Source organism: Podarcis vaucheri (assembly GCF_965113315.1).
Source record: "Podarcis vaucheri genome assembly, chromosome: 5".
Classification (NCBI taxonomy): Eukaryota; Metazoa; Chordata; class Lepidosauria; order Squamata; family Lacertidae; genus Podarcis; species Podarcis vaucheri.
In genome coordinates, this window is record NC_138763.1 from 88,908,383 (window position 1) to 88,936,018 (window position 27,636).

Here is a 27,636-nt window from a genome sequence, read left to right on the forward strand (position 1 = left end):
AGTTTTGATCACCATCATATTAGTTGTGGGTGGCACAACCATAATTTGAGTTGGCTGATGTACATTTTTTTGGATTGTGGACTTCATCTGTATCATAACTGATATATGAAGGGTGAATATGAGTAATTAATTGAGCCGCCAAAGGATTTTTTTTCTGATAGAGCCTGTCAATTAATATTATCATTTGATTAGCTTATGAAAAATCTGAAAGCTGAAGCTCAGATCTGAATGCATTTAGAGAAAATGGATCTATAATCAGGAAACAAAAATAAGGATGCAAGAAAACAATACATGATGAATTTTGATTTAACGTTGATTTAACGCTTGAAATAATTAATGATGTCTTCACAAATGAGTACAATAATTTGAAGAAAGAAGCTAACAGTTTGCCCCAGGAAGCAAAAAATAACAGAAATATTTAGAGAGTCAAGGAATTAGAACGACGTTAATATGATAAAGGGTGGGATTAACCTAATGTGCCCCATCTGTGGAAGCCTTGCTCAGTGATTTCTGCTTGTGCAGTGGGCTCTCCCATCCCCTTCTTTCCCCCAAACCGATTCAGAGGAGGGGTGTTAGGAGAACCCTAGAACAGTGTAGTGGGAGGTAGGGGAAAAACATCCCATCTGGTAAGCTGTAATGCTAGCACAGGAGGAATGTTCATGATAGCGAGACATTGAATTCCACCCATAAGGAGATCAGACGCTAAATAAAATATTGCAACCCAAAAACAGAGCAAGGCAGACTTGAAATTGAGAGAATTGGAAATTAAGATAGGTAATCAGGGAAGTAAAATATAAGACTGTGAAGGGAAGATAAGAACAACGGGAAACAGTAATTAGAGAATTGAAAGCAAAAAGTGGAGCTAATGAACTAGAATTGACAAAAGGGAATTTTGAGAACCGATAGTGAATGAAGAAAATATACGGTAACTTTATAATAAGAGCGGGTTTTTTCTGGAAGGCAATTTGCAGCTATATTTTATGAGCTGTTGGCATGAAAATGCCTATCATGTTTATTCTAGCTATTCAGGGTGATTGGATAAACCAAGTGATGGTTCAGTTCATAACATTACATGTGAGGGAGGTATTATATTCAGAGGAGGAATGACCGCTGGGAGGAGTGCAGAAAGAAGAAATGCCATGGTGTATCTTCATCAGCACAACCGAACGCCTTCATCTTCCCCAGCTGCAACAAAACATATCTCTCCTGTATTGGTCTGTACAGGAGATCAGTGCAGGTATGCTCAGTTTGAATTCACCCCTGAAATCTTCCATTCTGAGACAAGACAGATGCCAACCAAAGGGTTGTTTCTATTTAATGAAAATGCTGCAGAAAGCAAATAGCCAGTATAAACAAGGAGTTCCCTTCAAATTGTGGGCCTTCTCTAAATGAGAATTGGTGGCCGTTAATGCAATTGAATTAATACAACTTCACCAGATTATTCACTGAATACACAAGGAAAAATATCGGCCCTTCAAGAATGCATCAATTTATGGGGATGGGGAATGGTTGTTGTGAACCCAGGATGTTGGCAGTCCACTTTGGGGGACTCTGGGAGGGGGCTGGCTCACATTTCTTCATTCTCCCATTCAAGTAGCTCTCCTGTGAAATGAATTGCTGAACAGGTGTTCTGTTGATATCGTTGAAAGTCCGGATAGCAGAACAGAATAGCCAAGAACAGACAAGCAGCAGTTTATGTTGCTCATTTCTGAGTCACAAAAAAGAACAGTAGTCAGTGCACCTGCCCTTCAGGGAAGATTATTGTTCTAAGCTCATATTCTACTTGAGCCAGCAGGTGCATTTAACACGCTGTGATGCGCAAGATTTGAGGTTCCCCATCGTTTAGTTTCTAGCTGCCACTGATGCACCTGTTATTCTTATCCTTGACACCATCCGATTCCCATTTTTATTTTACTAAGCTGTTTAAGTCAGTGATATCCCATGGGGCTAAGTGCCAAGTGTTAATTACATGCTTCATAGAAAAACTGACCTATCGCTTAATATCTGGTCTGCTTTAATGTCAAGCAGTGATCTTTAGCTCCTGTGCCCAAGATCAGACAGTAAGTACACCTGCTTGGCATCTCTTACTGTATAGGTTTTGCAAAATATTTTGGGCTTCTGCCCATTAATCCTGCAATCCCAAGCATGTGTCTTTGAGAGTAGCCTCCAAGGAACACAATGGAGCTTACCCCTAAGTAGATAAACTTAGGATTTCACGGCAAGGAAGGCTGTCACCTTCATTCTTATGATGAGATTGCATTGCCTTTGCCTAACAGGCAGAAATTCAACAAGTGCTGTAATTTTTGCTCTATAAGACACACCTTTTCCCCTTCAAAAATTAAGGGGAAATGTGTGTGTGTCTTATGGAGCGAATGCAGGCTCCTTGGCTTCAGCGATAGCAATGCAAAGCCTCCGAAGCGCAGAGGGAGAGCTCCTCCCGTGCTCTGGAGGCTTCGTGTTGCTTTCGCTGAAGCCGCCTGAAGCCCCTGGAGCGCAGCGGGAACTCCCACTGCGCTCCGGAGGCTTCAGGCAGCTATCCGCAAGCCTTTGGAGTGCAGCAGGAGTTTCCGCTGCGCTCCAAAGGCTTGCGGATAGCTGCCTGAAGCCTGGAGAGCGAGAGGGGTCGGTGAACACTGATCCCTCTTGGTCTCCAGGCTTCGCTTCACTGGAGAGGCGCTGCACAGTTTTCCGTCTCTGCGCAGCGCCCCTTCAGCGAAGCGGGAGGAGAAATGGAAGGGGCTCTGTTCCTCCTCCCGCTTCGCTGAAGGGGCGCTGAGCAGAGAGGGGGAGGATTTTCCCCCCCTGTTCTCCCCCTCCTATGGTCCAGTGTGTCCTATGGTCTGGTGCGTCCTATACAGCGAAAAATACGGTATATTCTCCCAGCATGATAATGTTGGAACATCTGAGAATTAAGAGGATGGCATGTTACGTCTTGGCTCCATCCAGCACCTCCTGCATCAGCCACCAAGGCCAGGTCAGACATCAGCCGCCCTCCAATGAGAATGTCTTGTCCTGTCATCTAGCTGCTTCAACAGTCAGTAGATTCAGCTGAAGAATTGCATTTGTTGGAACATCAGAGAACAAGGGGAGTGGAGGCACTTATATACACCTTTGCCCTGCTGTAATGACGCTTGTGTTATTGTGTTTTAAATATATTGTAAGCTGCCTTAGCAGATGCGTTAGAAATGCTCCTGAATAAATAAAGCAATGACGAGAGACAACTTCACCTGCTACATTCTAGAGTGTTGCACAGCTATTAAAAGCATAGGAGCACTGCCAAATTAAAGACAGTAACCTTATTTATCCAGCTATAGTTTTCCTAGCTATGTGCCACAGCTGTCAATAGAAGGGTTGAGGCTTCTGCTCTTCCTCCTGCAGAGAAAAGGCAGCCAGTGTTCAGTCAAATCAAAGGGAACTGAATCCTCCCCTCATATTTTTGTGAAACTAACTCGACTGCAGGGTTGATGTCTCCCTCCCCACTCCCCACCCCCTTTATCTGCTCCGTGCAGCTTGGCCGAGTTCCTAAGCTCACCATTCGGATGCCAAACCTTGATGGCCGATTCTGGGGAAATAAACGAAGGGTTGCATTAAGGAGAAGATGAAATATTGGGGCTCTCCAAATTTCTTGCACAAGACACTTTGTGCAGAACTCCTTGCATCAAAGAAGGAAAGGCGATGTGACCTTTTAAATTCAAGATAATAAAGTTGCCTCTGCAGCATAGGGATCAGCAGCTGGATGCCTTGTGGCCAAATTTTAGAGTTCTGAAGAGTCCCACTTTGGCTCCTCAGCTGTCAGAGAGATGTAAATAGGGAGTGCAAATGGAATCGCTCTTTGGTAAAGCAGTTGCTGACCAGCACTCCATTTGCCTAGCTGGGCAACTAGGTAGCTAGAGTATTCCTTGTTCATAAGACCTGATACCTTTAATTAAGAGTGTACGTAAACCCCTGTACTAGGTTAGAGGTACACACATCTCTGCAAGTTAGCAGTTCAGGAGCTGCTAGAGTTAAAGTTGATAAAAAAGATGGGCATAAAAACATGTTAATGTAACTATTACTATGGGGGGGGGGACTTCCAACAACCTCAAGCTTAGTGTGAATGCTAAATGTTATAGAGTTGCAAAAACTTAAATTTTGCTCCCTATGGTTGAGAGAACTCATTTAAACGGTAGTGGACAGTGGGGTGGGGTGGGAAGGAGGAACTGGCACTGGCAGGAGTGATGGATTGGTGTCTTTGCAGCACACTAACCTGACTGCTGCCTTGCCCTTCCCACTTCCAGTAAGCAGAAGTGACTCACCTGCCGGGAGGTGAACTTCCTTTTCAAAATGCAAGGAAATTCTAAAACACAGGAACACAAAGCCCTCCCTTTAAGAGAGACAGTCTGGAAATGGTAAGTTAAGGCACCCACCTTAACTTCCTATGTAGCTGTAAGCACATTCTATAATCTCACATGTTGTACAGTTTAGTGCGTTTACACTCAATTTGCATGAAAAACAAGGAAGAGCCATTTGGGGGTTTTTAAAGCAATTTTATAATTTGATGAGAAATTCTCTTCTTTAATATGGAAAATTAGCAGCTAAATAAAAACCGATGAAATTTTCATTTTCTTTGGCTATGATAATGGGGGGAAAGTGTCGGGGGGGGGGTTCTTTCTCTGTCTATGTGGGCCTTTTGGTTTGTGGTAAGTTCCTTTAAGCTTTGGGTTTCCACTTTTCTCTGCTGCTCCTGTTCCACATTTGAGGTGTTGACATGAAGAACTTATGCTAAGGTTTCCAGATTTTTTTCAGCCCAGGGACACTTTTCAACTTCAATGGATTTTGTATGGGGACTGATTTGTAAATCTGGGGACTGTCCCCGGGAAATGGGGATGGCAGTTGAAGCTTTTCCCATCACTTATCTCCCTACTAGGAAAAGCTCCACCTCTTTATTTACTTTGTGTGGAACTACTGCTGGCACGCGGGTGGTGCTGTGGGCTAAAGCCTCAGCGCCTAGGGCTTGCCGATCGAAAGGTCGGCGGTTCGAATCCCCGCGGCGGGGTGCGCTCCCGCTGCTCGGTCCCAGCGCCTGCCAACCTAGCAGTTCGAAAGCACCCCCGGGGGCAAGTAGATAAATAGGTACCGCTTACCAGCGGGAAGGTAAACGGCGTTCCGTGTGTGGCTCTGGCTCGCCAGAGCAGCGTTGTCACGCTGGCCACGTGACCCGGAAGTGTCTCCGGACAGCGCTGGCCCCCGGCCAATAAATGTGAGATGGGCGCACAAACCCCAGAGTCTGTCAAGACTGGCCCGTTTGGGCAGGGGTACCTTTACCTTTACCTTTACTGCTGGCATGGGAAGTTCTGTGAAAGTGCAATACTATGCCTAAACCTGCAGTTCCTGCTTTTCCATGCCTTAGGTAAAGGTAAAGGGACCGCTGACCATTAGATCCAGTCATGGCCGACTCTGGGGTTGCAGCGCTCATCTCGCTTTATTGGCCGAGGGAGCTGGTGTACAGCTTCCCGGTCATGTGGCCAGCATGACTAAGCCGCTTCTGGCGAACCAGAGCAGCGCACGGAAACGCCGTTTACCTTCCCGCCGGAGTGGTACCTGTTTATCTACTTGCACTTTGATGTGCTTTCGAACTGCTAGGTTGGCAGGAGCAGGGACCGAGCAACGGGAGCTCACGCCGTCCTTCTGATCGGCAAGTCCTAGGCTCTGTGGTTTAACCCACAGCACCACCCATGTCCCTTTTCCATGCCTTACTTTCTCTATAACCTGGAACAGAGAGTGAGAGGTCAAGGAAGTTGTGCTCCTTCAGTTCACATCAGTGGAAGCTACCACTGAACTGCCCTGGGATTTGTTGACTGGTGGAAGATGTTTCTTAGCTCAGTCGGTGGAGCATGAGACTCTTCATCTCAGGGTTGTGCGTTTGAGCTCCACATTGGCTAAAAGATTCCTGCTTTGCAAGTGGTTGGACTAGACAACCCTTGTGGTATCTACGATTTCCTGATTCTATGAAATGGAGTGAGGAAACATGCCACTGCCTTCTGCTGATGGGAGAAAAGTCTCATGTTTGCACCCTTGGACATGGCCTAATCAGTTTCTTGTGAGAAAAGGACTTCATATTACAGGAGAAACTGGGAAACGGAGAACAGGGGGAAACAATTCCTTCAGCTCAGTTTTGAAATACCTGCCACAAAGCTAACTCTTGAAATGACTGTGTACTATAAATGTGTTTGTTGTTCTTTGGAGACTTGTGCTGCATCAGCTGGTCTCCATGTCTCTCTGTGTCTGCTAGCAAAGCGAGCAGGCTCTGCCATAATATGCATTTGCATGTTGCTCCGTTGCTGTGCTGTCCTGGGCTGTGTTCCAAATGGACTTGTAGTAATTATTTAAAACTCTTCAAGCTTTACATTTTAATACAATCCCACTATGGCCAGCAGAGTTGCAGCTGTGCCCATCTCTACCTATTTAACTGGAGTTGTCCTTTCCATCTGCATAATAAACAACACAAATCTTAAATTATTATTGGGGGGGGGGTTGTCAGTAGGAAAAAACGACCTATTGCCTATGCAAACATTAAATAAAATTTTATCAACAAATGGTTTCTAAATGGGGTGTGGAGTATATGCAACCCCCAACCACCTGTAACATGAAATGGAACAATATAAGTAAAGCTTTTTGTTTTTGAATGTATTTATATGCCTTTCTGCCAGACCTTAGGCATCCATGTTGGCTAGCAATAAAACCCAGCATTAGAATATGCGACTATTTAAAACACTGTGCAGTTGCAATGAAATAAAGGCAATTACTAGCCCCCCAATGTGTTTGTGAGGTTGTCAGCTGCTATGGGAAACAAGATGCTGAGCTAAATAGGCTTTGCCCAGATTGGGGCAACGCAGTGAGATGGGTGGCATATACATTATTATTATTATCATTATCATTATTATTAGACGATGTTCTTGTTATGTTCTTAAATAACACAGTGATAATGAAATTATGAAAGTTAGAATGAAGGCAGGCAGGTGTGGTTTAACAGATAAATCACTTTTCTAAATGATGTAGCCAACCATAACAATGTTAACATTGGTGATTTGGGGGGTGTGTGTGTTAAAAAAGCTGCTGGGATGAGTCTGCTCTGAACTGGATCAGGGTTGCTGTAGAGGGGAAGCATATTATGATGATGATGACCATTTCTCTCCACACTGCTTCCCCAGCCCTATATTTTTATTGTCACCACCTTCCCACTGCTGCTTCTATCTTAAAATGAACTAGACAGGAGGTCTCGCTTCACATTTGACACTGAGGCTGTACATCCCACACAATGGTTTTGATTATTTGTTTTGTGGTTTTATATTTTGATTTTGTTCTGTGAACCGCCCTGAGACCTCCGGGTATAGGGCGGTATATAAATTCAATAAATAATAATAATACTAACAGTTTACTAAGACCCGATCTGGCTTTCTAAAAGGCACCTGCTCTTTTTCTGCAGTTGCTGAATTTGCCGTGGACTGTTATTTGATTAAATGCTGTTTTCCTGGGTCGGTTTATCTTTTCCACTGTGGGTTTCAGCACTCAAGTTTCATTCTGCAATGCATTAAAAAGCTGCACCCAAAAGCTGCTTTTGGCTGCAGAGCAGGGTTATTTCATATGTGTGCGTGTATATTCAATTAGCAAAAATCGCACGGATCAACCTCATTGGCTACGATACTGCCCCTGCGCGAGATATAGAACCCGTTTCAAAATAATTGCGGGCGCCCTCTGCACCTGCTCGAGTGCCACCAGCTCCCCCGTTTGCAGACCCTTTCTCTGGCGAAGAAACGGCTTGGACAGCCTCCCTTCGCCTCCTGTCCTATCATGGCAACGGCGTTCCAAGCGACGAGACCCGCCCCCTCGCCCTCTCCCCCGCGTTCACCAAGGCGCATCCGGTCCGGGGTATGCAAAGCCAGAGTCACCAAGCGCCTGCCGCCGTCTTGCTCTCGCCCGATTGGCGCGGGCAGCCAGCGCGAGGCAGGGCTGCGCTCCGCCGCCTCTCGTGCTCGCGCGCGCGCATAGCTTAGAAAGAGCGCGGGAGACAGCGGCGCCTCTCCTGTCACTGCAAAAGGGGGGGGGGGGGAGGAGCGCGGGCCAACCCTCTTAAAAGTTCCCATGTGGGGTCTGGGGGGGGGGGTCAGTTGTGGTCCCCCCCCCCGTTCTGTTTTGCATCTGGTGAGCGAGGTGGTAAAAAAAGAAGATAGGAGCTGAACTTTCGCCTGGAAGTTTTTTAAGCAGAGGTTGGCTGGCCACCTGTCATGGGTGCATTGCAGGGGGTTGGACTAGAGGACCCTCAGGGTCCCTTCCAACTCGACCATTCCACGGGCCTTCTATAGAAGGGACTCCTATCCGCCAACCTCCGAAAGGACTTGAGGGGAAAACGCGCCTCACGCCTCAGAGAAGCGCTGCCGCCGCCTTGCGCTTTACTTGGCAGCGCAACGCTCGCCAAGCCGAATGGCGCGCTTCCATTCGAGGAAGCTCCGCGCGCGACCGCCGTATCTCTGCCTCTTGTCTGTGAGGCGGAAGGCAAGCAGCGCTTCGGGCTGCCGAGACTGGGGAAGGCGGGCTCCTTCGCTGTGAAGAAAACCAAGCAGCAGCCGCCACCGCCGCCGCCGCCTCACGCAAGCGCAGCCCGCGCCCAGCTCCTCCCTTGTTGGCGAGTCTGCCCGCGCTCCCTCCGGCCACACCTCTGGGGAGGGAGGTCTGGCTGGTGGGCGGAGGCAAGGAAGGAGGGCGACGAGACGAGAGAAGGAGGCGGCGGCGGCGGCGGCGTCTCCTCCTCGGCTCCCTCCCCGGGAAGAAGATCTCGCGGTGCTGGGCGCGCTCAGCCTCCGACGCCGCCTCCTCCGCCTCCTCGTCTTTCTGCGGGGAGCGGTGACTGTGCGCAGTGAAGCGGGCGGGAGCGCACAGCTGGGCGGAGAGGCACGCCGGCACCAGCTCCGCCAGGAGGAGACGGAGGCCGAAGTAGTGAGAGCGAGGGAGTAAGAGAGGAGCAGCAACTCCGGCAGGAGACGACCGTCCCAGCCCTCGCAGCCTCGCCCAGTCCGATGTCCCTGCGGCGGCGGCGCTGAGCGTGCCTGCCCGCCGAGCCTGCAACGCCTTCCGCAGCGCGAACATGGCCTCCCCGGCAACGTGCACCCGCTTCACCGATGAATACCAGCTGTACGAGGAGCTCGGCAAGTACGCAGCCCAGGCGTTCCTCGCCGGTGTCTTCCTCCTCCCTCCCTCCTCGCTTTGGCGCAGCTCCTGGCAGCCGGGCTGTTATTGCGGCCGGGCGCTGCTCCGCCTTCCCCCTTGGATCCCCTCTCGCCCCTTCTCCGATCCCGATCTGGGGTCCCCCGCTCCTTGGGGGGGGGCTCCTCTTCCCTTGCCCTCCCCTCCCTTCTGGTGCTACTACTAACTGTAGTTTCTACTCAGGAAGTCTTTCTAGCAAACTCTCTTTTCTCTGCTCGGAGCCTCTCCCTCCCTCCTTCCTCTCCGATGCGGACTTTCCCTTACCTGTTATTGGAACGGAGCCTTAATAGCCCGTGCCATCCGTGCGAATGTAGGCCGTCGTGTTGCGGCTCCGTTAAACCGGGGCAGAGGCGCTTGGGTCTCCGGGCTTTGCAAAAGCGAGCCCGGGAGGAAATGTGCTCCCCTGTGTTATGCCAAGGCAGTTGGAGGAAGTAGCTGGAGGGAGGGAACGAAGCCGGGGCAAGCAGTCCAGAGGGTCTGCTCCCCCCCCCCACACTAGGATGGGGCTATTTCTGCCCCGAGAAATAGGGGATTCCACCCACTGCTGAGCGGGATACTGCTGCTTTAACCCAGGAACTGCTTTTCCGTCTGAATGCCGCCCTCCCTGCTGTTGCTGCAGCCTGCAACTTCCAAGATTCTTCCTCCCCCCTCCTCATTTCTGCACTACAAGGGACATTGCTGCATTTCTCATGCATCAAGGGAGGTTCCCTGTGCCAATGCTTCTCCCCCCCCAAAAAAAAAAAATTACTCCAGCACTGATCTTAAACAGACACTGTTTTTGTTTTTCTTTCCCTCGGTATTCTGCAGGAGATTTACCCAATATTCTGGTTGGGATGAATACATTGTGTGTGTGTGCGGTTGGGGGTAGATGCACCCCAGGTATTGCTGCATTTGAGTCCTCCTCCTTTCTTGCACCAGTCCCTGAGTGCTGCTGTATCTTTTCTCCCCCCCCCCCCTTTTGAGCCACTTCTCATCTTCCTTACCGGCCTTGCTTATTTCTGACTTGCCTAGAGAAATGGATGTGGGTGAAGATAGGTGGGAAAGAAATGTATCTCCTGCCCAGACCAGGCCGTTTCTGTTGGTCTTTGTTTCCTTGAGTGTTTGTGCTTGTCTGCTGTTCTGGCTGGTTTCTCGTTTCAGGGTGCAGGCAGGCTGCCTTCTGCACCTGAGGAACGTTCTCCCCCTTTGAAAAGGCTCTGGTGTATTCCCCCCCCCCATCTTTTGTCCTGCACTTACTCTGTCCTCTCTGTCACCATTCATGGAGGCTGTTTTCCAGACTCCGTTGCCACATCTCCCTGCTTTTCTGTGAATTGGCATCTTTTCCTTACCAGCGCACCTACTCACCTCTCTCTTTTTTTGCCACAAACACCTTGCTCAACTTGCGTTGATAAATATGTATTAATTAGAGTTACGCTACAGAAGAGGTAGTGCAAACACCAGCAAAATCCTTTCTCTTGTCTGCATCTCAGATTATCATTTTTATTTAGATTTTATGTGTACGATGCAGGCATGTGTCTAGGTGATGTAATGAGCTCCTGTAAAGGAACTTCATAATCAAAGCTCTACTCTTTGTGGGAACCAAATCTTCTTGCACCCACCCTAGTCATCCTTTCAGGCACCTCTCTTCTTCCCTCTTCACTTGGAATTCTTGAAGTGCTGTGTTTTCAGTTCTTTTAAAATACTTGTAGCCACTCAGAATGGACTTTGGCTAAATACTTTGGTGTAGATAATGAGGTTTTGATTTGCCATCAGTTTATAATGCTTGATTCGGGCTTTATGTTTAAACCAGTTTCACAGGTTCAGCCTTTCCTTTTTGTTCCAGGGGAGCTTTTTCAGTGGTCCGGAGATGTGTGAAAAAAACATCATCCCAGGAGTACGCTGCGAAGATAATCAATACCAAGAAGCTGTCGGCCAGAGGTGAGTGCATGAACGCTGTTTTTGATCAAGTTGTCCTGCAGCTCCGTGACATGGAATGGATCATTAAAACTTTTCATTTGCATCCTGTGAAAAGCGCCAGCTTTGGGCTCTTCTTTGTGTCATTGTTCAAATTTAGGTTTTTTTTTGGTGTGTGTGTGTCTTCAAATTTGATAGCGGATTAGATCGGTCCCATTTTTTTCCTGGAATTAGGTCTCTTACTTGGGATTGGCGCCTATAGTATTGCACTAGTACTGCACCAATAGCGCGTTGAACATCATAAGAACCTGTTGGATCAGGCCACTGATCAACCTGTTATTGCAATGGCTATCCTCATTGCCTGAAGCAGAGCCTGAACACTCCCTCTTCCAGCGGTTTCCGGCAGCTGGTATTCAGAAGCATATTTCCTCTTAGGGTGGATGTAGGGACGTCTGAGATAGTAGTCACTGAAAACCTTATTGCCCATGAATTTGTCTAATCCTCTTTTAAAGCCATCCAAGGTGGTGGAATGTGAATTCCATCGTTTAACTACCTGAAGAAGTATTTTATTTTGTCTGCCCTGAGCCTTCTCTTAACGAATGTTAAGAGAATCCAGTTAAGAATGTTAACTGGATGCCCTTTAATACTAGTGTTACAAGAAGGGGATAAAAGCTTTCCGCTGCGCTCTGATTTTCTCCATGCCCCATGCATAATAGTTTATACACTTCTATCATGTCCCCTCGTCTCAAAGCTAAAAAAATCCCAAACGTCGGGAACTTTCCTCCTTTGAGTTGCCATTTTCTGATCCTTTTCCAACTCTCTGATACCCTTTCTGTGATGAAGCAACCAGATCTGTGCACCACATTCCAGGTGCATTTGCACCAATAGATTTGTATAATGGCATTGTGATACTGGCAGTTTTATTTTCAGTTCTTTCCTGACATCCTAGCTTGGAATTTGTCTTTTTCACACCTGCCAAACACACTGGTTCGACAGTCATTGAGCAGTCCACTGCGACCCCCAAGTTCTCATTCCTGGTCAGTCACTGCTAGTTCAGACCCCATGAACGTTATATGTGTATAAGATGCGACTTTTTGCCCTGATGTGCATCTCTTTGCATTGAACTGCATTTGCAGTTTGGAGATATTCTTTTGGAGCTCCTTGTAATCCCTTTTTGTTTTAACCCCCCTGAACAATTTAGTATCACCCGCAAACCTGGCAGCTTTACTGCTCATCCCTAGTTTTAGATATACTTACAAACGAATTGAAAAACAGGGGGGCCTAATACCGATCCTTGGGGGATTCCACTTTCTACATCCCTCAATTGGGAGAACTGTTCATTTATTCCTACTTTCTGCTTCCTGTTGCTTAACCTCTTCTTGATCCACAAATGACATTTCCTCTTATGCTCTGACGGTGAAGGAGTCTTTGGTGATGTACTTCGTTGTACGTATTTTGGAAGTCCAAGTACACCCTGTCAACTGGATCACCTCTATATGCTTGTTGGCATTCTCAAATGTATCTTAATAGGTTAGTGAAACAACTTACCCGTGTGGAAGCCATCCTTGTTAAAGAGTTAGTGCTGTTTTTGTGGCTATTCTGCAGTACATAGGAATAGAGACATTTGTCTTGCGACAAATTGCCACTGAACAAAGAGGGACCTACTTCTGAGTAGGTATGTATAGGATGGGTTGAAAGTATTTATGGAGTTGGCACATACGATTCAACATGCGCTCTCAAGAACCGCACCTAGTCATGATAGCATGAAGTAAAACAAACCTGTGCACTTTACAAACAAACAAACAAATAATTGAAGCAGTCCTCACTGTTGGCAGCAAAAAGAGAAGTTCCCCTGAAGGAATCTAGGTTCATACATAGTCTTTTGTGGAATATTGATTTTATAAGAGTACTAATCTTAATGGCGTTGAAAGTGATGAGCTTTTTGTTTTCCCCAGATCTAATGGATCTATTCAACATTGTGGTGCATCTTTTAAAAAATATATATGCATGGAGACTTGTTTCTGTGTCAAGAAGTCTGTACCATGTTGTGCACGAAGGGCTCAACGGGTCACCGTGAAGCATGCATATTATATCTTCCAAATGATTTTTAAAACTTGTATCTATCCGTAGACCATAACAGCAAAGGACTTGCACTAAAACATTCCAATAAATCTCCCTGGAAAATATAACAGGTGAAATAGATCTTGTATTATGCCTTCATAAATGGTATTATTATTATTATTATTATTATTATTATTATTATTGCATTTCTATACCACCTTTCATTTGAGGATCACACAAAAATACATAACATAATAAGAAACAAAAGAGTTACCTTCCCCCTCCCATTTAAAAGGCCTGGGAGAAGAGGAAGGTTATGGCTGGCACATAAATGTTCTGTAACATTTGACCATCGATCCAGGATCTGCCGCCCGTTCCTCATAGGGTAGACACATTGGTGCAACCATATTAATTAGATGCTAGAAATTATGGTGCAAAACAGCAGCCTTCTTCCACTGTCGTTTATGGCAAACTGTTATTTGTATTGTCTAGTAATCAGCTATGTGTAGCAAGCATGTTTTCAGTTAAAGTCAGAGTACGTATTACCAGCCTTGATCTGAGTTAATTTCAAGAGATGAGGACATTCTGGATGAGAAACAGGCGCACACTTCAGGTTTTAATGTAACTAAAGACATGCAGCGGCCTTCATCTTCCGCAGAAGGCTTTGCCTTTTGTAAAATGTACTGTTTCTATTCTGTTCCCTTTGCAGTTGCCCCGCAAGTGTTCTGCAACTGCACTGCTTCCATTTAGGCATTTGGATATTCTCCAGGTTTTTAAGCAGCTCCAGCAGTTATAGCCTCGGCCCCTTTTGCAATGGAAGTTGCCTGACTTGAGCTTCTTCCCCCCTGCACTGGTCTTAAGAACTGGCTTAATGGCTCGAAGCCAGGAAGCCCCCATTTCAGTTTCTGCCATGACCGTGAACCTAGTGGCCTTAGGCTAACTGCTCTTCTCCCTGCTTCAAGTCTCACATCAGCAACGTGGGGATAATAAAGCTGTACTTAACAAGGCTCCTGTAAGAATTGCTCACAGATCGCATGCGAAGCCCTGTGAATACTCAATAAAAGTGCTGTTATAAATGCTAAATTGTTATTACTGAAATGAATTCGTGCAGGTGGTAGAAGAAGATGGGGGACCAGAATTGTGGATCTGGTGCTCTGTGGCAGAGGAACCGCTGTGGGCTGGATTTGAGGCAAATTCTCTGTCTCGGTCTCCTATTGCAAAACAGGAATATTGTTGAAAGTCTCCCACTGGTACTCTGAAATGCCTATGAAACGATGATTTACAGGGCAAGCCTAACCATATCTACTCCGAAGTAAGGACTACTGAATTCAATGGGGCTTACCTCCCAGGTAATCAGGGTTAGGATTGCAGCCTTAGTGTATCGGTGTGCAACTGGATAGTAGTGCTGTGTTGCAACCCCTTTCCTGCTTTCTCCAACGTAACTTGCTCACGTAGATATTTGTAAGAGTGGGAAAGGGAATAGCTCAGGATGTGCCGAGTGATGGTGGAAAGAGCAAGTAATTCTCATTAATATCTTGGTAGTTTAAGTGTAGCTTTGGGCGACTGAATCTAAACCAGGGGAAACTAGGCCTTCATTGGTCTGAGGGACACATTCAACCTTGGCCAGCTCTCTGGGGCAACCCCCACCCCCACCCCCGTACACTAGCTTAAGTAAAGGGCTTATTGCCACCTTTCCACTGATCAGCTGATCAATTTGATGGTGGTGATTTGCATCTCCATCTGGGTTCTGGTATAGTGTTGTGCTTATTTTAACCTCCTTCCACTTTTGTTTGGGTGCTGTTGTCACCAAAATGACTATGGTCTTGTTAGGGTGGGGGGTAGAGAAGAAAATTGCTTGAGGGGGTGTGGAGCAGTTCGGCTACCTAAACTGGGGTGGGGTGGGTTTCAGCCACCATTCTTCAGAACAGGATGGTGTCTTAGCCATATTGCAGCAATGCAGAGCAGGGGTATAAGACAGATAACCTGAAGGGTATCACAGTCTAAAATTAAATGGGAGTCTTCATGGACACCAGTGACAACGGTACAAAGGGAAGTCGGTAGAACCCATGTACAGCCTTGGGAACAGTGAAGAATAAGGGTTGGCCTTAAAGGATCCCTTTAATTTAATTTATAATTCAGTCTGAGCAAAGGGAAAACTGGAAACCAGTAGAGCTGTGAATAAGGGAAGAGTGTGTGAATGTTTGGGGAAGATCCTGTGCAGAAGTAATGGGCATCCTTTCCACATTGAGTCACCTCTTGCATAGGCAATTGCCTGGGCTTTGTGGTGGAGTTGAAGAGAGGTGCTGTGTCGTGGAGGTGAGGGATTTTAGTAACTTGGTGTGTGTTTTGTTTATATGTTATGAGGTGTGGGAAGCTACTTTTTTGCCAAAGTAAGCAGCTTCAACAGACAATTGGTTTTAAATATATATTAAAAATGGCTACATACAAATTCAATAAAACAGACGATACAGCACAAAGCAATACATATTGTAACAAAGCAGTCACAAAGCCAGCCAAACCTGAGAAAATAAAATAGTTTTTAAACCACCTACCTGTATTATATGAAGCAGGTGCCAGGCAAATATTGTTTCACGCAGCCTTAAAACATTGGCAGTACATAATAGGTTTTCCACAGACAGGTTTGTGAGGCTGATGGGAGAGCTTTCCTTTCTTCTTCCCTTATGTATAAAAAGAAGGGAGACCAGGTTTCATCAAAGGCATTTTCCTTTGTAACCCCATTAGCAATTCTTCTAAGCCCAGTTCTGAACTAGCTCTGTCCCAAATATTATTGAACCACATCTCAGACCATTGTAAAGGGGAGAGGGGAATAAAGAAGTGACAGATATTTAAAAACGAAAATATGAATATATTCTCCCAAGCAACTCCTGAACATTTAATGTGTTATTTATTATTTAACTGTTGTGCATACAATAAGACATTGTATGGGTAAAGTTACAGATTGCCTATGGCAGCAAGAAGCATGGGCCTTACTTGGCTGCTGTGCCCCTGGATGGAGGAGGGATAGATAGAAAATCAGAGGACGGTGGCAGCGCAGTCCTTGCTGAAAAATATTATTCCAGCTTTTCTCGCCCCCTTCTCCCCAAATAGATGGCGTGTTGGATTTAGCATCATGTATAAGAAGCTTGCCGTGCGACTGTTCCATGTGAATCTCTGATTGCAAAGTAAACCTCAGGAAGGTTGCCTGGGTCTACCCTGGGTGAATGTGCAAGTTGGGATAGGAGCGTAAAAACTGGGGCGATTTGGGGAAAGCAAATATCTGTCACTCAGTTGCCATGGCATCCGAAACCATCAGATAATGTGCTCGCCTAAGATTTTAAGTACCCAGACAGCTGTTGGGTTGCAGCAAACTGCGGCCCGTCGGCGTTTGCCAACTACATAGAGGGCAAACTAATGAGCTTGAAATCAGTGGAAGCAACCAGGGCAGGATGGCTTTGAGGGACAGCCTCAATGTCATAGGAAAATTCCGTGTGATGGTGACTGTGAGTTAATTAAACTGAACATTTCTGAGAATAGCTGCATGGGGCGTGGGGTTTGTGGGTGCCACGTTTGGAACGGAAGGGAATAAAACAGGAGAAGTATAAAGCTGGCAGAGGAGTGAGGCAGAGAGAGAGGCAGGCTCCTTGAATCTGTGTCTAAGGAACCTGTGCTGGAAACGAATGGAATCTGGCAGAGTATGTAGGATCAGATATAGCTCTCGGTGGCTTAAGAGGTGTTCAGTTTCTGTGGTGCTGCAGGGCAGGCATGTGAATCAAGGCGGTGACTAAATATTAGGCTTGGAAGGTATTGGAGCAAAAGTGACACCAGATAATGCGGTCAAACTGCATACTGGCAGCGAAGGAGGCCCCAATTCACTGTCCCTATGAATTGGAATGGCTTCTAAGCAGCTTTCTAAGAAAACTACAGGAGCACAGGGCTTCGTCTCTAGGTCATGAATTTACTTTGATGGCTGCTGCTTCCTTAAATAACTACCGTTTCCCATTGCTGTAGCTTGCTGCATCATATTCTAGCTCTGTATTATTTTTTTGGTGGTGGATACCTATGGACTTTCTTGTAAAGCTGCATAAAACCAGTTTAGAATGGATCAGCAAATGTTTGAGTGAAGATTCTCAGGGAACACTCAAAAAGGAGATGATAACTTGCTTCACTCGCTTCAGCCGTTGTAATCTTTACTTTGTTCCAAGTTCTGACTGACTAGAAGTTAGAGAAGGCATGGCTGAAGACCTGTCAGCCAGTGACTTGATAAAGAGATGGGGAGGTTGGTGGAGGCGGGGATCTCCCTGATCGCTGGGCTGGCTCCTGCTCCCTGCTTGACTCATGCTTGCAGCCTTTTTCCCCCTACCTTACGTCTTGTCTACCCGCTATAGTTAGTGCTCAGCTAGGACCAGGGAGAACCAGGGTCAGATCTGTACTCAACCATGAAGCTCATCCGGTGACCCTGGGTCCAGTCACTCTCAACCGAACGGGTTGTTGTGGAGATAAGACACAGGGCACAGCGGGAGAATTATGCACATAGCTGTCAGCCACTTGGAAGAAAGGCAGGATATGAATGTAGTAAAGAAACATATACCATATTTTTTGCTCTATAAGACTCACTTTTTCCCTCCTAAAAAGTAAGGGGAAATGTGTGTGCATCTTATGGAGTGAATGCAGGCTGTGCAGCTATCACAGAAGCCAGAACAGCAAGAGGGATGGCTGCTTTCACTGCGCAGCGATCCCTCTTGCTGTTCTGGCTTCTGAGATTCAGAATATTATTTTTTTCTTCCAAAAACTAGGTGCATCTTATGGTCTGGTGCGTCTTATAGAGCGAAAAATACGGTAATTAATAACATAGCAGCACAGAACCTCACACTGCCAAAACTTAAAAGAGTACAGTGGTACCTCAGGTTACAGACGCTTCAGGCCAAAGACTTCGCTAACCCAGAAATAGTACCTCAGGCTAAGAACTTTGCTTCAGGATGAGAACAGAAATTGCGGGAGGCCCGATTAGCTAAAGTGGTACCTCAGGTTAAGAACAGTTTCAGGTTAAGAACAGACCTCCAGAATGAATTAAGTTCTTAACCTGAGGTACCACCTTCCAGAATTTGAACCATCAGTGACCTTGGCACAAAACCTATTGCTTGGCTTAACAGAATGTTGTTGTTTACACTGCAACACTGCGGCAGAGAAGGGCAAGTTCTTCAGCAGCATCTAAAGCAGCCTTCTCCAAGCTGGTGCCCTGCAGGTGATGTTGGAGTAGAATTCCTGTCATCTTTGACCATTGGCCATGCTGGTGGGAATTGCAGCCCAAGATGCTTGGAGGGCACCAGGTTTTGGGAGGTGTTAAAGTGTATGCTCACTGTTGACACTTTTTCGGTTCGTGATGCTTCCCTGGTAATGTGGGTGGGAGAAGCACACCACAACTCTCTTAGAAATTCCTTAATACCAGCAGAAGCAAGATATAACTGAGTGGAATTAAAAATGGCCATATTTATCAGCATTCTTTTTACCAAGTAGGTCTTCTGCTCAGATAAAGGGGAATGACCCCAACTCAAGTCTTTATTGGCATCTTCACTCTAAAATGAAGCTGCTCCCCCTCCCCCTGCTACTTACTCTCAGTGTAAAGCATATAGGACCTTTCCCACTAAGAGCTATGCCTCTCTTTCCCCACAAGAGACTTGTGGTCCATCGTGCCAAAGAAGAAGAAGAAGAAGAGTTTGGATTTGATATCCCGCCTTTCACTCCCCTTCAGGAGTCTCAAAGCGGCTAACATTCTCCTTTCCCTTCCTCCCCCACAACAAACACTCTGGGAGGTGAGTGGGGCTGAGAGACTTCACAGAAGTGTGACTGGCCCAAGGTCACCCAGCAGCTGCATGTGGAGGAGCGGAGACACGAACCCGGTTTCCCAGATTACGTGACTACCGCTCTTAACCACTACACCACACTGGCTCTCTTGTGTGACTTTAGCTTCTTCTTCAGCTCTGTTGCTCCATCCCTGCTGAGCTTTGGCGAGTGTCATTTTGGAACTTCCTTGTGGGGGCAGAGGGGAAGGTTGTAAGTTTTTGTTGCCAGAAAATGGTTTTCTCTCTTGGTTCTTTTATCTGCTGCCAGGGTGGTGGCGGTGGCAAGGCAAGCAGTAGTGGAGAGGCTGCCATCCTGGGTGTGTAACTGCTGTGCCTTAGACCATTAGTGCTTAAGGTTGGCATACAGACTGTCATGGAATCATATGAACCTGAGAAGAACCTGCTGGGTCAGGCCAATGGCGCATCTAGTCTAGCATCCTGTTCACACAGTGGCTGAGCAGCTGCCCATGGGAAACCAGCAAGCAGGATTCTAGCACAAGAGCACTCTTCCCCTCCTGTTGTTTGCAGCAGCTGGAATCCTGTGTCTCAGCCTTGTCTGCCTTTTTCATCTTTTAAGGAAGGTTTGGAGAACCTATTGCCTTCCACGTGTTGGGCTCGAATTCCCAAAATTCCCAGTCTGCATGGCCACTGGTCATGGATTATGATAGTCAGGCAACACCTGGAGGGCCAAGAATTCCCCATCCCTGCTTCATGGGTTGCCAGACTTGCTTCTAGGCCAGTCGAAAGAACACTGGTCACTTTGCAACATGGGCAGCAATCACTCCTTGTCCAGTACACTATCACAAGGTAGCATTATTACTCTGTGGTGAAACCAAGGGTTTCATGTTGCTTTTTCACATTTTATTTTATTTATTTATCAAATTTGTGTACCGTTCTTCACCCGCAGATCTCAGGGTGGTTTACAACATAAAAATACAATACAAAAGCACAAAAGACACGATAAAACAAGGAAAACGAAAACAAACCAGTACCCCCCCAAAAAAACCCCACATTTAAAAGGACTACAAAATTAATCACCCAAAGGCCTGGTGGTATGTGTGCTTGTATGTGGAATTCACTGCTCTTTTTAAGGTGTGAACTTACCTTGGGTTTTGTTTGCTGCCAATAAAAATCTGAATGTAAAAGGGAGTATACTGTGTGACAGAATCTCAGGAATATTGGGTAGAGGAAATTGCATCCATCTTGGGCGGTTAATAGATGACTTCTTATTTAATGAGCTTTGTTTATTATGCACGTTAACTGTTGTGCTAAATATCAGAAGTCATTGTGCGGCAGTAATTTGCCGCTCTTTTTGTAGCACTTTCACCCAAGCCCTCACAGCAAATATAGTACTGATGTCTTTTAAAAAAACAGTGCTGAGAAGCTAGTCTGTTCAAACTTGTTCTCTTGGTGGAATAATAAAGCAAATATTGAACTTGGTAGGAAGGAATATTCGACTATCCTGATTCTGCTGTTGAGCAACTAGAAAATGTTTGCGTGGAACAAATTTTTGGCCAGCCACCTAATTTCAAAGTTAGTGGGGGACAGGAGTACTCTAAGCTTCACCTGGAGAATGTCTGAGCCAGGGATGCTGAAAAAGTTTATTTATGAAATAGTTTTATACAGGTTTGTATGCAAGGGATAAAGACCCGCTTTGCAGAATATTTGGCACTTAGCCAGTTCTTAGATTTGCTTAGTAAAATTGAAAGTTGGTCTTGGGAACATCTGCAAATCAACACGTCTGCATCTTGAGTTTAGGAAGTATAAATGAAAGTCCATGACCTGCACTGAAATTGTGGGGAAGCTTCTTGCTGAATTGCACGCAACGTCTTTTTGAAGGTGGCTGTCAATGTTTGGTAAATGCATAGAACAATAGAGCTGGCTGTCGCGTGGTGGTGAAGGGCGCGAATTGCCAGACCTCCATTGCTGTTGCTTGAGGCTCAGGTGGCCTCGGTGGCTCAGAATACCTTCCATCAGTTTTAGCTGGTGACCTTGCAGCACCCATATCTGGACAGCGATAACCTAACATCTCTTGTCTATGCTCTGGTAACCTCTAGGTTAGATTATACATGGGGCTGCCTCTGAAGAGGGTTCAGAAACCTCATCTGGTTCAGAATTCAGCAGCCAGGTAGCTCACCAGGGCAAGACAGTCTGGGCATATTATCTTCAATATCTAGCCAATATCTTTCAGCATCAGCTCCCATCTTCTGCAAAATGGAAGTGATGATAATGGTTTACCTTATAGGAGTGTGTTGAGGGTCTGTGAGAGCATGCGAAAGTGGGCTGAGGTTGGGGTGGAGCAGGTCCTAGCCTATCACCTTTAGCCAAAAGGGTCCCCAGACAGCCGGACTGGGAAATACCTCCATTCAAGTGAGCCTCAAGCAACCAGATCAACGCTTGGCCAGAGGAACCAGTGGTCTGAACCAGTTCAAGGAAGTTTTATTTGCTTGTAGTCCAGAAAAGTGCTCTCTAAATCAGGGTGTAGAGCACCCTGAGAAATTGCACCTTTTTGGCTTTTCTTGAAATGCCTTAGACCTTATTGCCCATGCATTTTATTTTATTTTTTTTAAAAAAACATCTTTGCTTTACTGCAAAGCGCATGGTAACTTTTGGGGAGGAAAATTATACATTTCTAACCCCCCCCCCAGGAAATGGTTCCATTACGTTAAAAAAAATTGCATTGTTTCATAACGCTAATTAATAATATAACAAACACATACAACACCAGTTTATTTTAGGCTTTTTTGAAGTTGTGATTAGCTGTTGACATGGCTGGTAGGAATTAAAGCGAAATCTGGGCTGAGTATTGGGAAGTGGGCGGGTGGCGGAATCGGTTTGCCATCCCTTCAGGGATGGCACACTGTTCTTCCTTGTCGAGAATTCTCTTGCAGGGCTGGAGTGAAGTCAGCCTGTTCCCCTCCCCCTCTCTCAGTGCGCACACAACTGAATTGGATGCAGGCAACAGTGTGCTGCACTGCAGGTTAGTTAGGCAGGTCCGTCGTGGAAAAAAGAGAATCCACAATACAAGTTTGCAGAAGCCTGAAGCACAGTTTCTAGTATTAGTGTCCAGAGTGCAAGAATACAAGCTGGTCTGCATATAGGGAAGCAGGGTGCTGAGAACATACCAGACCTGTCCACCAATTTACAAACTTGTGCCTTAGATGCAGTCTTAACTCTCCAAGATGAAGCGCGATATTGGCTTGTTTGTCAAAACTGCCTTGCAGTCAGTGTGGTTTGCGATGCCCCCCTGCTGCTCAGCCTCCTCCTAGCTTGTGGAGCACAGGTAAAAGCTGCCACAACATTGGCAGATGAGTGGATAGTTCCTTGGGCTCAGCCTGTTTGTTTCAAGAGGACGGAAGCAGAAACGGCCACAATAGCGTTTTCTCGACTTGTATGTGTCTTGGGTCTTGTTGGCTAGGGCAGGAATGGATACAGGTCAATAAGCAGTGATCGTGCTGTTGGTCAGTCTTTTTCTCTTTAATGGGGACACTGTGTCGCCGTGATGCTGGAAGTCTTGTGCTTTGTGTTTTGTTGCACACACTTCCCGGCTCCAGGGATAGATGTATGGGGGGGGGGGAGTAGTAATAAGCTGATGTCATAAACTGCAGCCTTCCCCTTGTGCCAGCTGCCTTTTGCCTCGACTCTCTCCCTCGCCTTTCTGGGATTGCCTGCTTATAACGCAACGTTGCAATATGATGCACACTGTAGTGATAGAATCTTTATTTATTGTTGGAACAAATTGACTTAGAAGGGATCACTGGAATAGAAGAGCTTACGTGACGGAGCTCCTGACCTTGCCAAAAGCTCGGGAACATATTTAACGGAAACGCTATCTCTGTGGTGCTGGGAATGACTTTTGCAGAGAACCAGGGGTCTGGGCAAGGGAGCTGCCCTGCTGTGGTCTCTCCCAGCAAGGAACTGGTGCTCTCCCTCTGTATAGTGAAGTGCGTGGGCAAGATCAGCCTGGCTTACAAGTTGCCTCTCGGTTTACGCTGTATATTTTATAAATGTGCTACAGCAGGCAGGATTTCAGTCTGCTGTTTGTCTGTCCTGTTTGCGATCGTGTTGAGTCTAGGATTACCTGCTCCAGAAGTGGGGGGCTGAAGGATGGGGACTAGTATCCCTTACACCGGATTTTCTAAATTTTTGACCAATTCAGTCTACTAAGTCTGATGGAAGGCAAATGATTCTTATTGCAAACCTTTTCCTCCTGGTTAGATTAGGTTTGAACAGGTGCCCTCCTGTTCATTCTGGCACTAATCCAGAATCAACAGATCACTCAGGGTCTGGGTAAAAAGCCCCGGTTTGAGGCAGTGGCATTTTACCCATACAATGCATCCAAGAAGGGTAGATCCCCCCCCCCATGTGAGCTCATGATTTGCTAGACTTGTGTTTTGTTTTCATAGATATGTTTGTTGTTATGGTCTTTATTGATGGTGCTTATGGTAATTGGTTTTTCGTATTTCTCTAGTGCAGGCTTCCTCAACCTCAGCCCCCCAGATGTTTTTGGCCTACAACTCCCATTATCCCTAGCTAGCAGGACCAGTGGTCAGGGATGATGGGAATTGTAGTCTGAAAACATCTGGAGGGCTGAGGTTGAGGAAGCCTGCTCTAGTGTTCCTACATTGCTTTGAGTCATATTTATGAGTAAAGTTACAGGACTTGGTGCAGGGATAGGAAACAGTCCAGACGTTGTTGACCAGTGGCCAGGGATGATTATAGTTGTAGTGCCACAATGTCTGGAAGGTACTCCCAGGTACCCCATCCCTTCCGTTCTGACCAGTAGTGATGTTGCTTCAGGCCAAGGGATAGAGATCTTCAATAGGCCCAGCTCTATATTATGAACGAGACCCAAACTGCCAGCAGTTTGGGGTCAGATCTGGGTTACTTCTGAAATTTGGGGTAAAAATGAGTAAGTCTTGGTTTGTTGGAATTTGGCTTCAAAAATGAAACGGAAGACAATGCTATTCAACTCCTAAACTGGGGTTATCTAATCAGGGCCCATTTGAGAGGCTGGAGATTACTGAGGCCCGCCAGTCACAAAACATTGGTGGACGGAGGTGGAATTCAGCATAAATAGCTAGCAATTACTTACATCATTTTCTGCTGTCTAATCCCTCTTTGGGCCCTCCTCATCTTGGCCAGAGCTTACTGGTGAAGAGGGTTTTAAAGGAGGCTTTATCTCTTGGCTTTTTTTTATATTTACTTCCTCCCCCTGGAGCGTCTTCCCCCTCACGTCACCCTTTTCTGTTCCAAACTTTACCAATTTATCTAAAATGGTAACTTTTTTTGTTCCTCTTTTCCATTTCCTTCAGTGTCCTCTCTGGCCCTTTCAGAGGGAGGAGAGGCTTCCTGTCTTGACAGGAGACTGTGCAGGAAGAAGGAGGAGAGAAAATGGGGTTGCAGGGTGTGCAGCAGCCGCTGCCTGGGCCCTTCTCAATTTCCTCGCCCTCAGCCATCCCCACACTGTCTCTTTCTTCCCTCACACTCAAAGGGACCCCTCTGCCTCTCTGCTTAGCATCCATTTCATCCCCTACTTAGGGTGCTACTGCCTCACTCTGCTCTCTAACCAGCTCCCACATGTAGCTATGGATTGTGCATGTGGGGAGCTGGGAAGGTGCTGGTGTTGACCCAACCAAAAGGCCAGGGGGGAAGCGAGGGGATGCTTTGCTGAGACCCAGCGGTGGTCCACAGTTTGAGAAGCACTCTGCTGCCTCATAACTATTGCTAGTAGGGCCTCCTCAAGCCTCACGCTTTTTGGCCGAAGATTGTGCAGGCACTCTCTGACTGAAGAAAAGCCACTGCCTGGTAAACATTGTGGGCGCTTTAAGTAAAGTCACGCTTGTCGCTTTACCCTCCCACCCATCTTGTAAGTCAATTATAACTGTCCACATGGACTTGGACGGTAGTGTTACTGAATGATGTCGTTGAGCAATGTAACTCAGCAGTATTCCAGGGAGAGGAGATAGTTGTAAGAGGAAGTAGTTTTTTGAATCTGTATAGTTGTGTTCGTAGGCCCAAGTCTTGTACAGTTCAACTTTAATGGAAACACATACAGGAAGGCAGACAAGGAGTGTGCACAAATAGGTTTATGAGCTTGAAGAACTGGGTATTTTATTAGTAGGGTGATTTTTTTCCTGTGAACAGAGATGCAATAAAAGGAGCTCTGGACTATTATGTACTGTACATTGATTATGCAGAGAGTTGCTGCTTGATTGACATCATAACTTTGCTCTGTGTAGCTCATGCAAGTAATGGGTACACACTTGTTGGGCTTTTCTTAATACTTATGGAAAGAAGGTCCCTTTTCCTGAGAAGGATGGGGAACCACCAGTCCAAGATGCCTTTGTTGGAAAGATTCATATGCACACCTTTAAATTATTATTATTATTTTGTTCTCTTAATGAGATAATGTTAACTCTGAAAAGTTTCATCTCTGAAAAACAGTGGGCGTTGTAACAGATAGCATTGCTTAACTGGCTGGGACCTTTTCTGCCTTTATTGCCTCTATCTGTGCAGTTTGCCCAAAGCCTTCAGTAGAGGTCCCACACATCTCGGTTGATTATGGTCACTAGCTGTTGTTGCTGTGACTATCTACCCCTCCCACTCTTTTGGGAAGAGTCTTCTTTCTGACTCTCTGCTGATGTTCTGAAATGGTCAAGTATCCCCAGAGCATGACACAAGATTGGGCATGTTCTGCTGCCTTCTGTCAAGCTCAGGAGAAGAACGGGGGTTTCTCATGTTCTCCAGTGTCTCCAGGGAAGAGCCATCTGCCATGGAGAGTTAACATCTGGCACATCTGTCATATATGTCAAGACTGTGGAGTCTTCAGTATCTAATATGTCAAAAAGATATTATTCCTGGTCCACCCTGTGCAGCAGAGACACCTTCTTGGGCAACTCCAGATGTTGACCCATTATATCCTATACTTAGGAGATATAATTTCCCCCCCATTTGACTTTTCTCTTGAGGTTGTTGTCCTCTGGAAAAGGCAGCTCCTGAGCCAGTTGTGGTATGCAGGTTCACTCTCAAGCTGTTTCTCCAATCATGTCAGTTTACTTTGGAGTTTTTGTGTCTTCCAGCAGGAATTGCTTGGTACCTATTGATTTACAGCTTACCTTTCTTTGTATAATGTTGAAACTGGTGACGTTTGGCACAAATAAAAAAAATGCCTGTAAATTACCATTTTGGGTTAATGTGAAAGCACAGGGAATAACTATTATTTACATATTGCTACATTTGTTCTTGGTATAAACTGTGCAGAAGGACCGGGGGGGAAAACAGGGAGTGGGACTTAGAGAAGTACAGTGGTACCTCGGGTTAAGTACTTAATTCGTTCCGGAGGTCCGTTCTTAACCTGAAACTGTTCTTAACCACTTTAGCTAATGGGGCCTCCCATTGCCGCCACACCGCCAGAGCACGCTTTCTGTTCTCATCCTGAAGCAAAGTTCTTAACCTGAGGTACTATTTCTGGGTTAGCGGAGTCTGTAACCTGAAGCGTATGTAACCCAAGGTACCACTGTATAAAATTGTGCATAGAGTTTAGGTGCACCAGTAAGTACATATGTATGTTATACCTGTACATCATACCTTGGGTTACACACGCTTCAGGTTGTGGTTTTTTCCAGGTTGCGGACCGTCGAAACCCGAAAGTACCAGAATGGGTTACTTCCGGGTTTCGGCTGTTGCACACGCGCAGAAGCGCTAAATTGCCGAATTGCAACCCGTGCATGCACAGACGCGGGTTGCGAACGTGCATCCCGCACGGATCACATTCACAACCCGAGTGTCCACTGTACACACATGTGAGGATTTGCAGATGTGCGCACACATGCACACACAAATCTTTTAATAAATTCGTTTCATTCTCCCTCCTTCTGAGTAACAAGGTATTTCAGGGAAATGACACAAGATCTTGTTTTCTTTCTGATGGGAGAGGACTGGGGCATGTCTTTGTCATATTTATTCCATTTACAAATACATAAGCAGAGACAGTCACCCCTACAGTAGGCAACATTTAAGACAACCATGCTTTGCATCTCCGGAGATGCTGGACCCTAACCTGTTTTAGCACCTATGTTGGAATTTAAAACTGCAAATAGGCCTCCATACATTTTCTTTGCCCCTCCTACTACCTAAAGGCGTCGTCTTCCAAATATGGAGAACAGAGAGATTCTGCAGCCATTAACATTTTGTTTTGTTTTGTTTACTTCCTGGTATAACCATTGAAGACATATACCGTAATTCCTGACATTATATATGAGAATGAGATATTTCCAGCGATGGCCTGTGGGTGTTTACAAGCAGAAGGCTCTTCCCAGTATCTGCCATTCTTTCCCCCCTCCTCCACCCACGTCTATGAGATGTGACAGGTGGAAAGGGTCTACGTGGTGGTGGCTCCCCATGTGTTGAAAGCTTGCTTGGCACCTGTCTTTTTGTCACTTTAGTTCCAGGCACAGAAACTTCATATTTAATTAAGTGCTCATTTTTAAATGCTGCTGGCTTCTTTTTATTCTGCCTTCTTATATTGGGATGTCCTTATAGTTTTGAGTTTAATTTGTTTTATTGTAATTCTAACTTGCTGTCGTCCACCCTGGGAAAC

At 46.1% G+C, this 27,636-nt stretch overlaps 1 protein-coding gene across 19 annotated transcripts in view; it reads left to right on the plus strand.

Moving 5' to 3' along the window:
• Nucleotides 1-8,727: 8,727 nt before the first annotated feature.
• The window catches only part of CAMK2G (calcium/calmodulin dependent protein kinase II gamma), a 162,892-nt gene continuing 143,983 nt past the window's right edge, over nucleotides 8,728-27,636 (plus strand). For 5 of the 19 annotated variants that reach the window (XM_082223604.1, XM_082223599.1, XM_082223600.1 and 2 more), the window contains exons 1-2: nucleotides 8,730-9,186; nucleotides 11,063-11,157. In XM_082223604.1, coding sequence (XP_082079730.1) covers nucleotides 9,122-9,186; nucleotides 11,063-11,157 — 160 coding nt within the window. In that variant the 5' untranslated portion in view covers nucleotides 8,730-9,121. Of the gene's footprint in view, nucleotides 9,187-11,062; nucleotides 11,158-27,636 lie in introns of all 19 variants that reach the window. The other 14 variants (XM_082223591.1, XM_082223592.1, XM_082223596.1 and 11 more) reach the window with 6 other exon arrangements.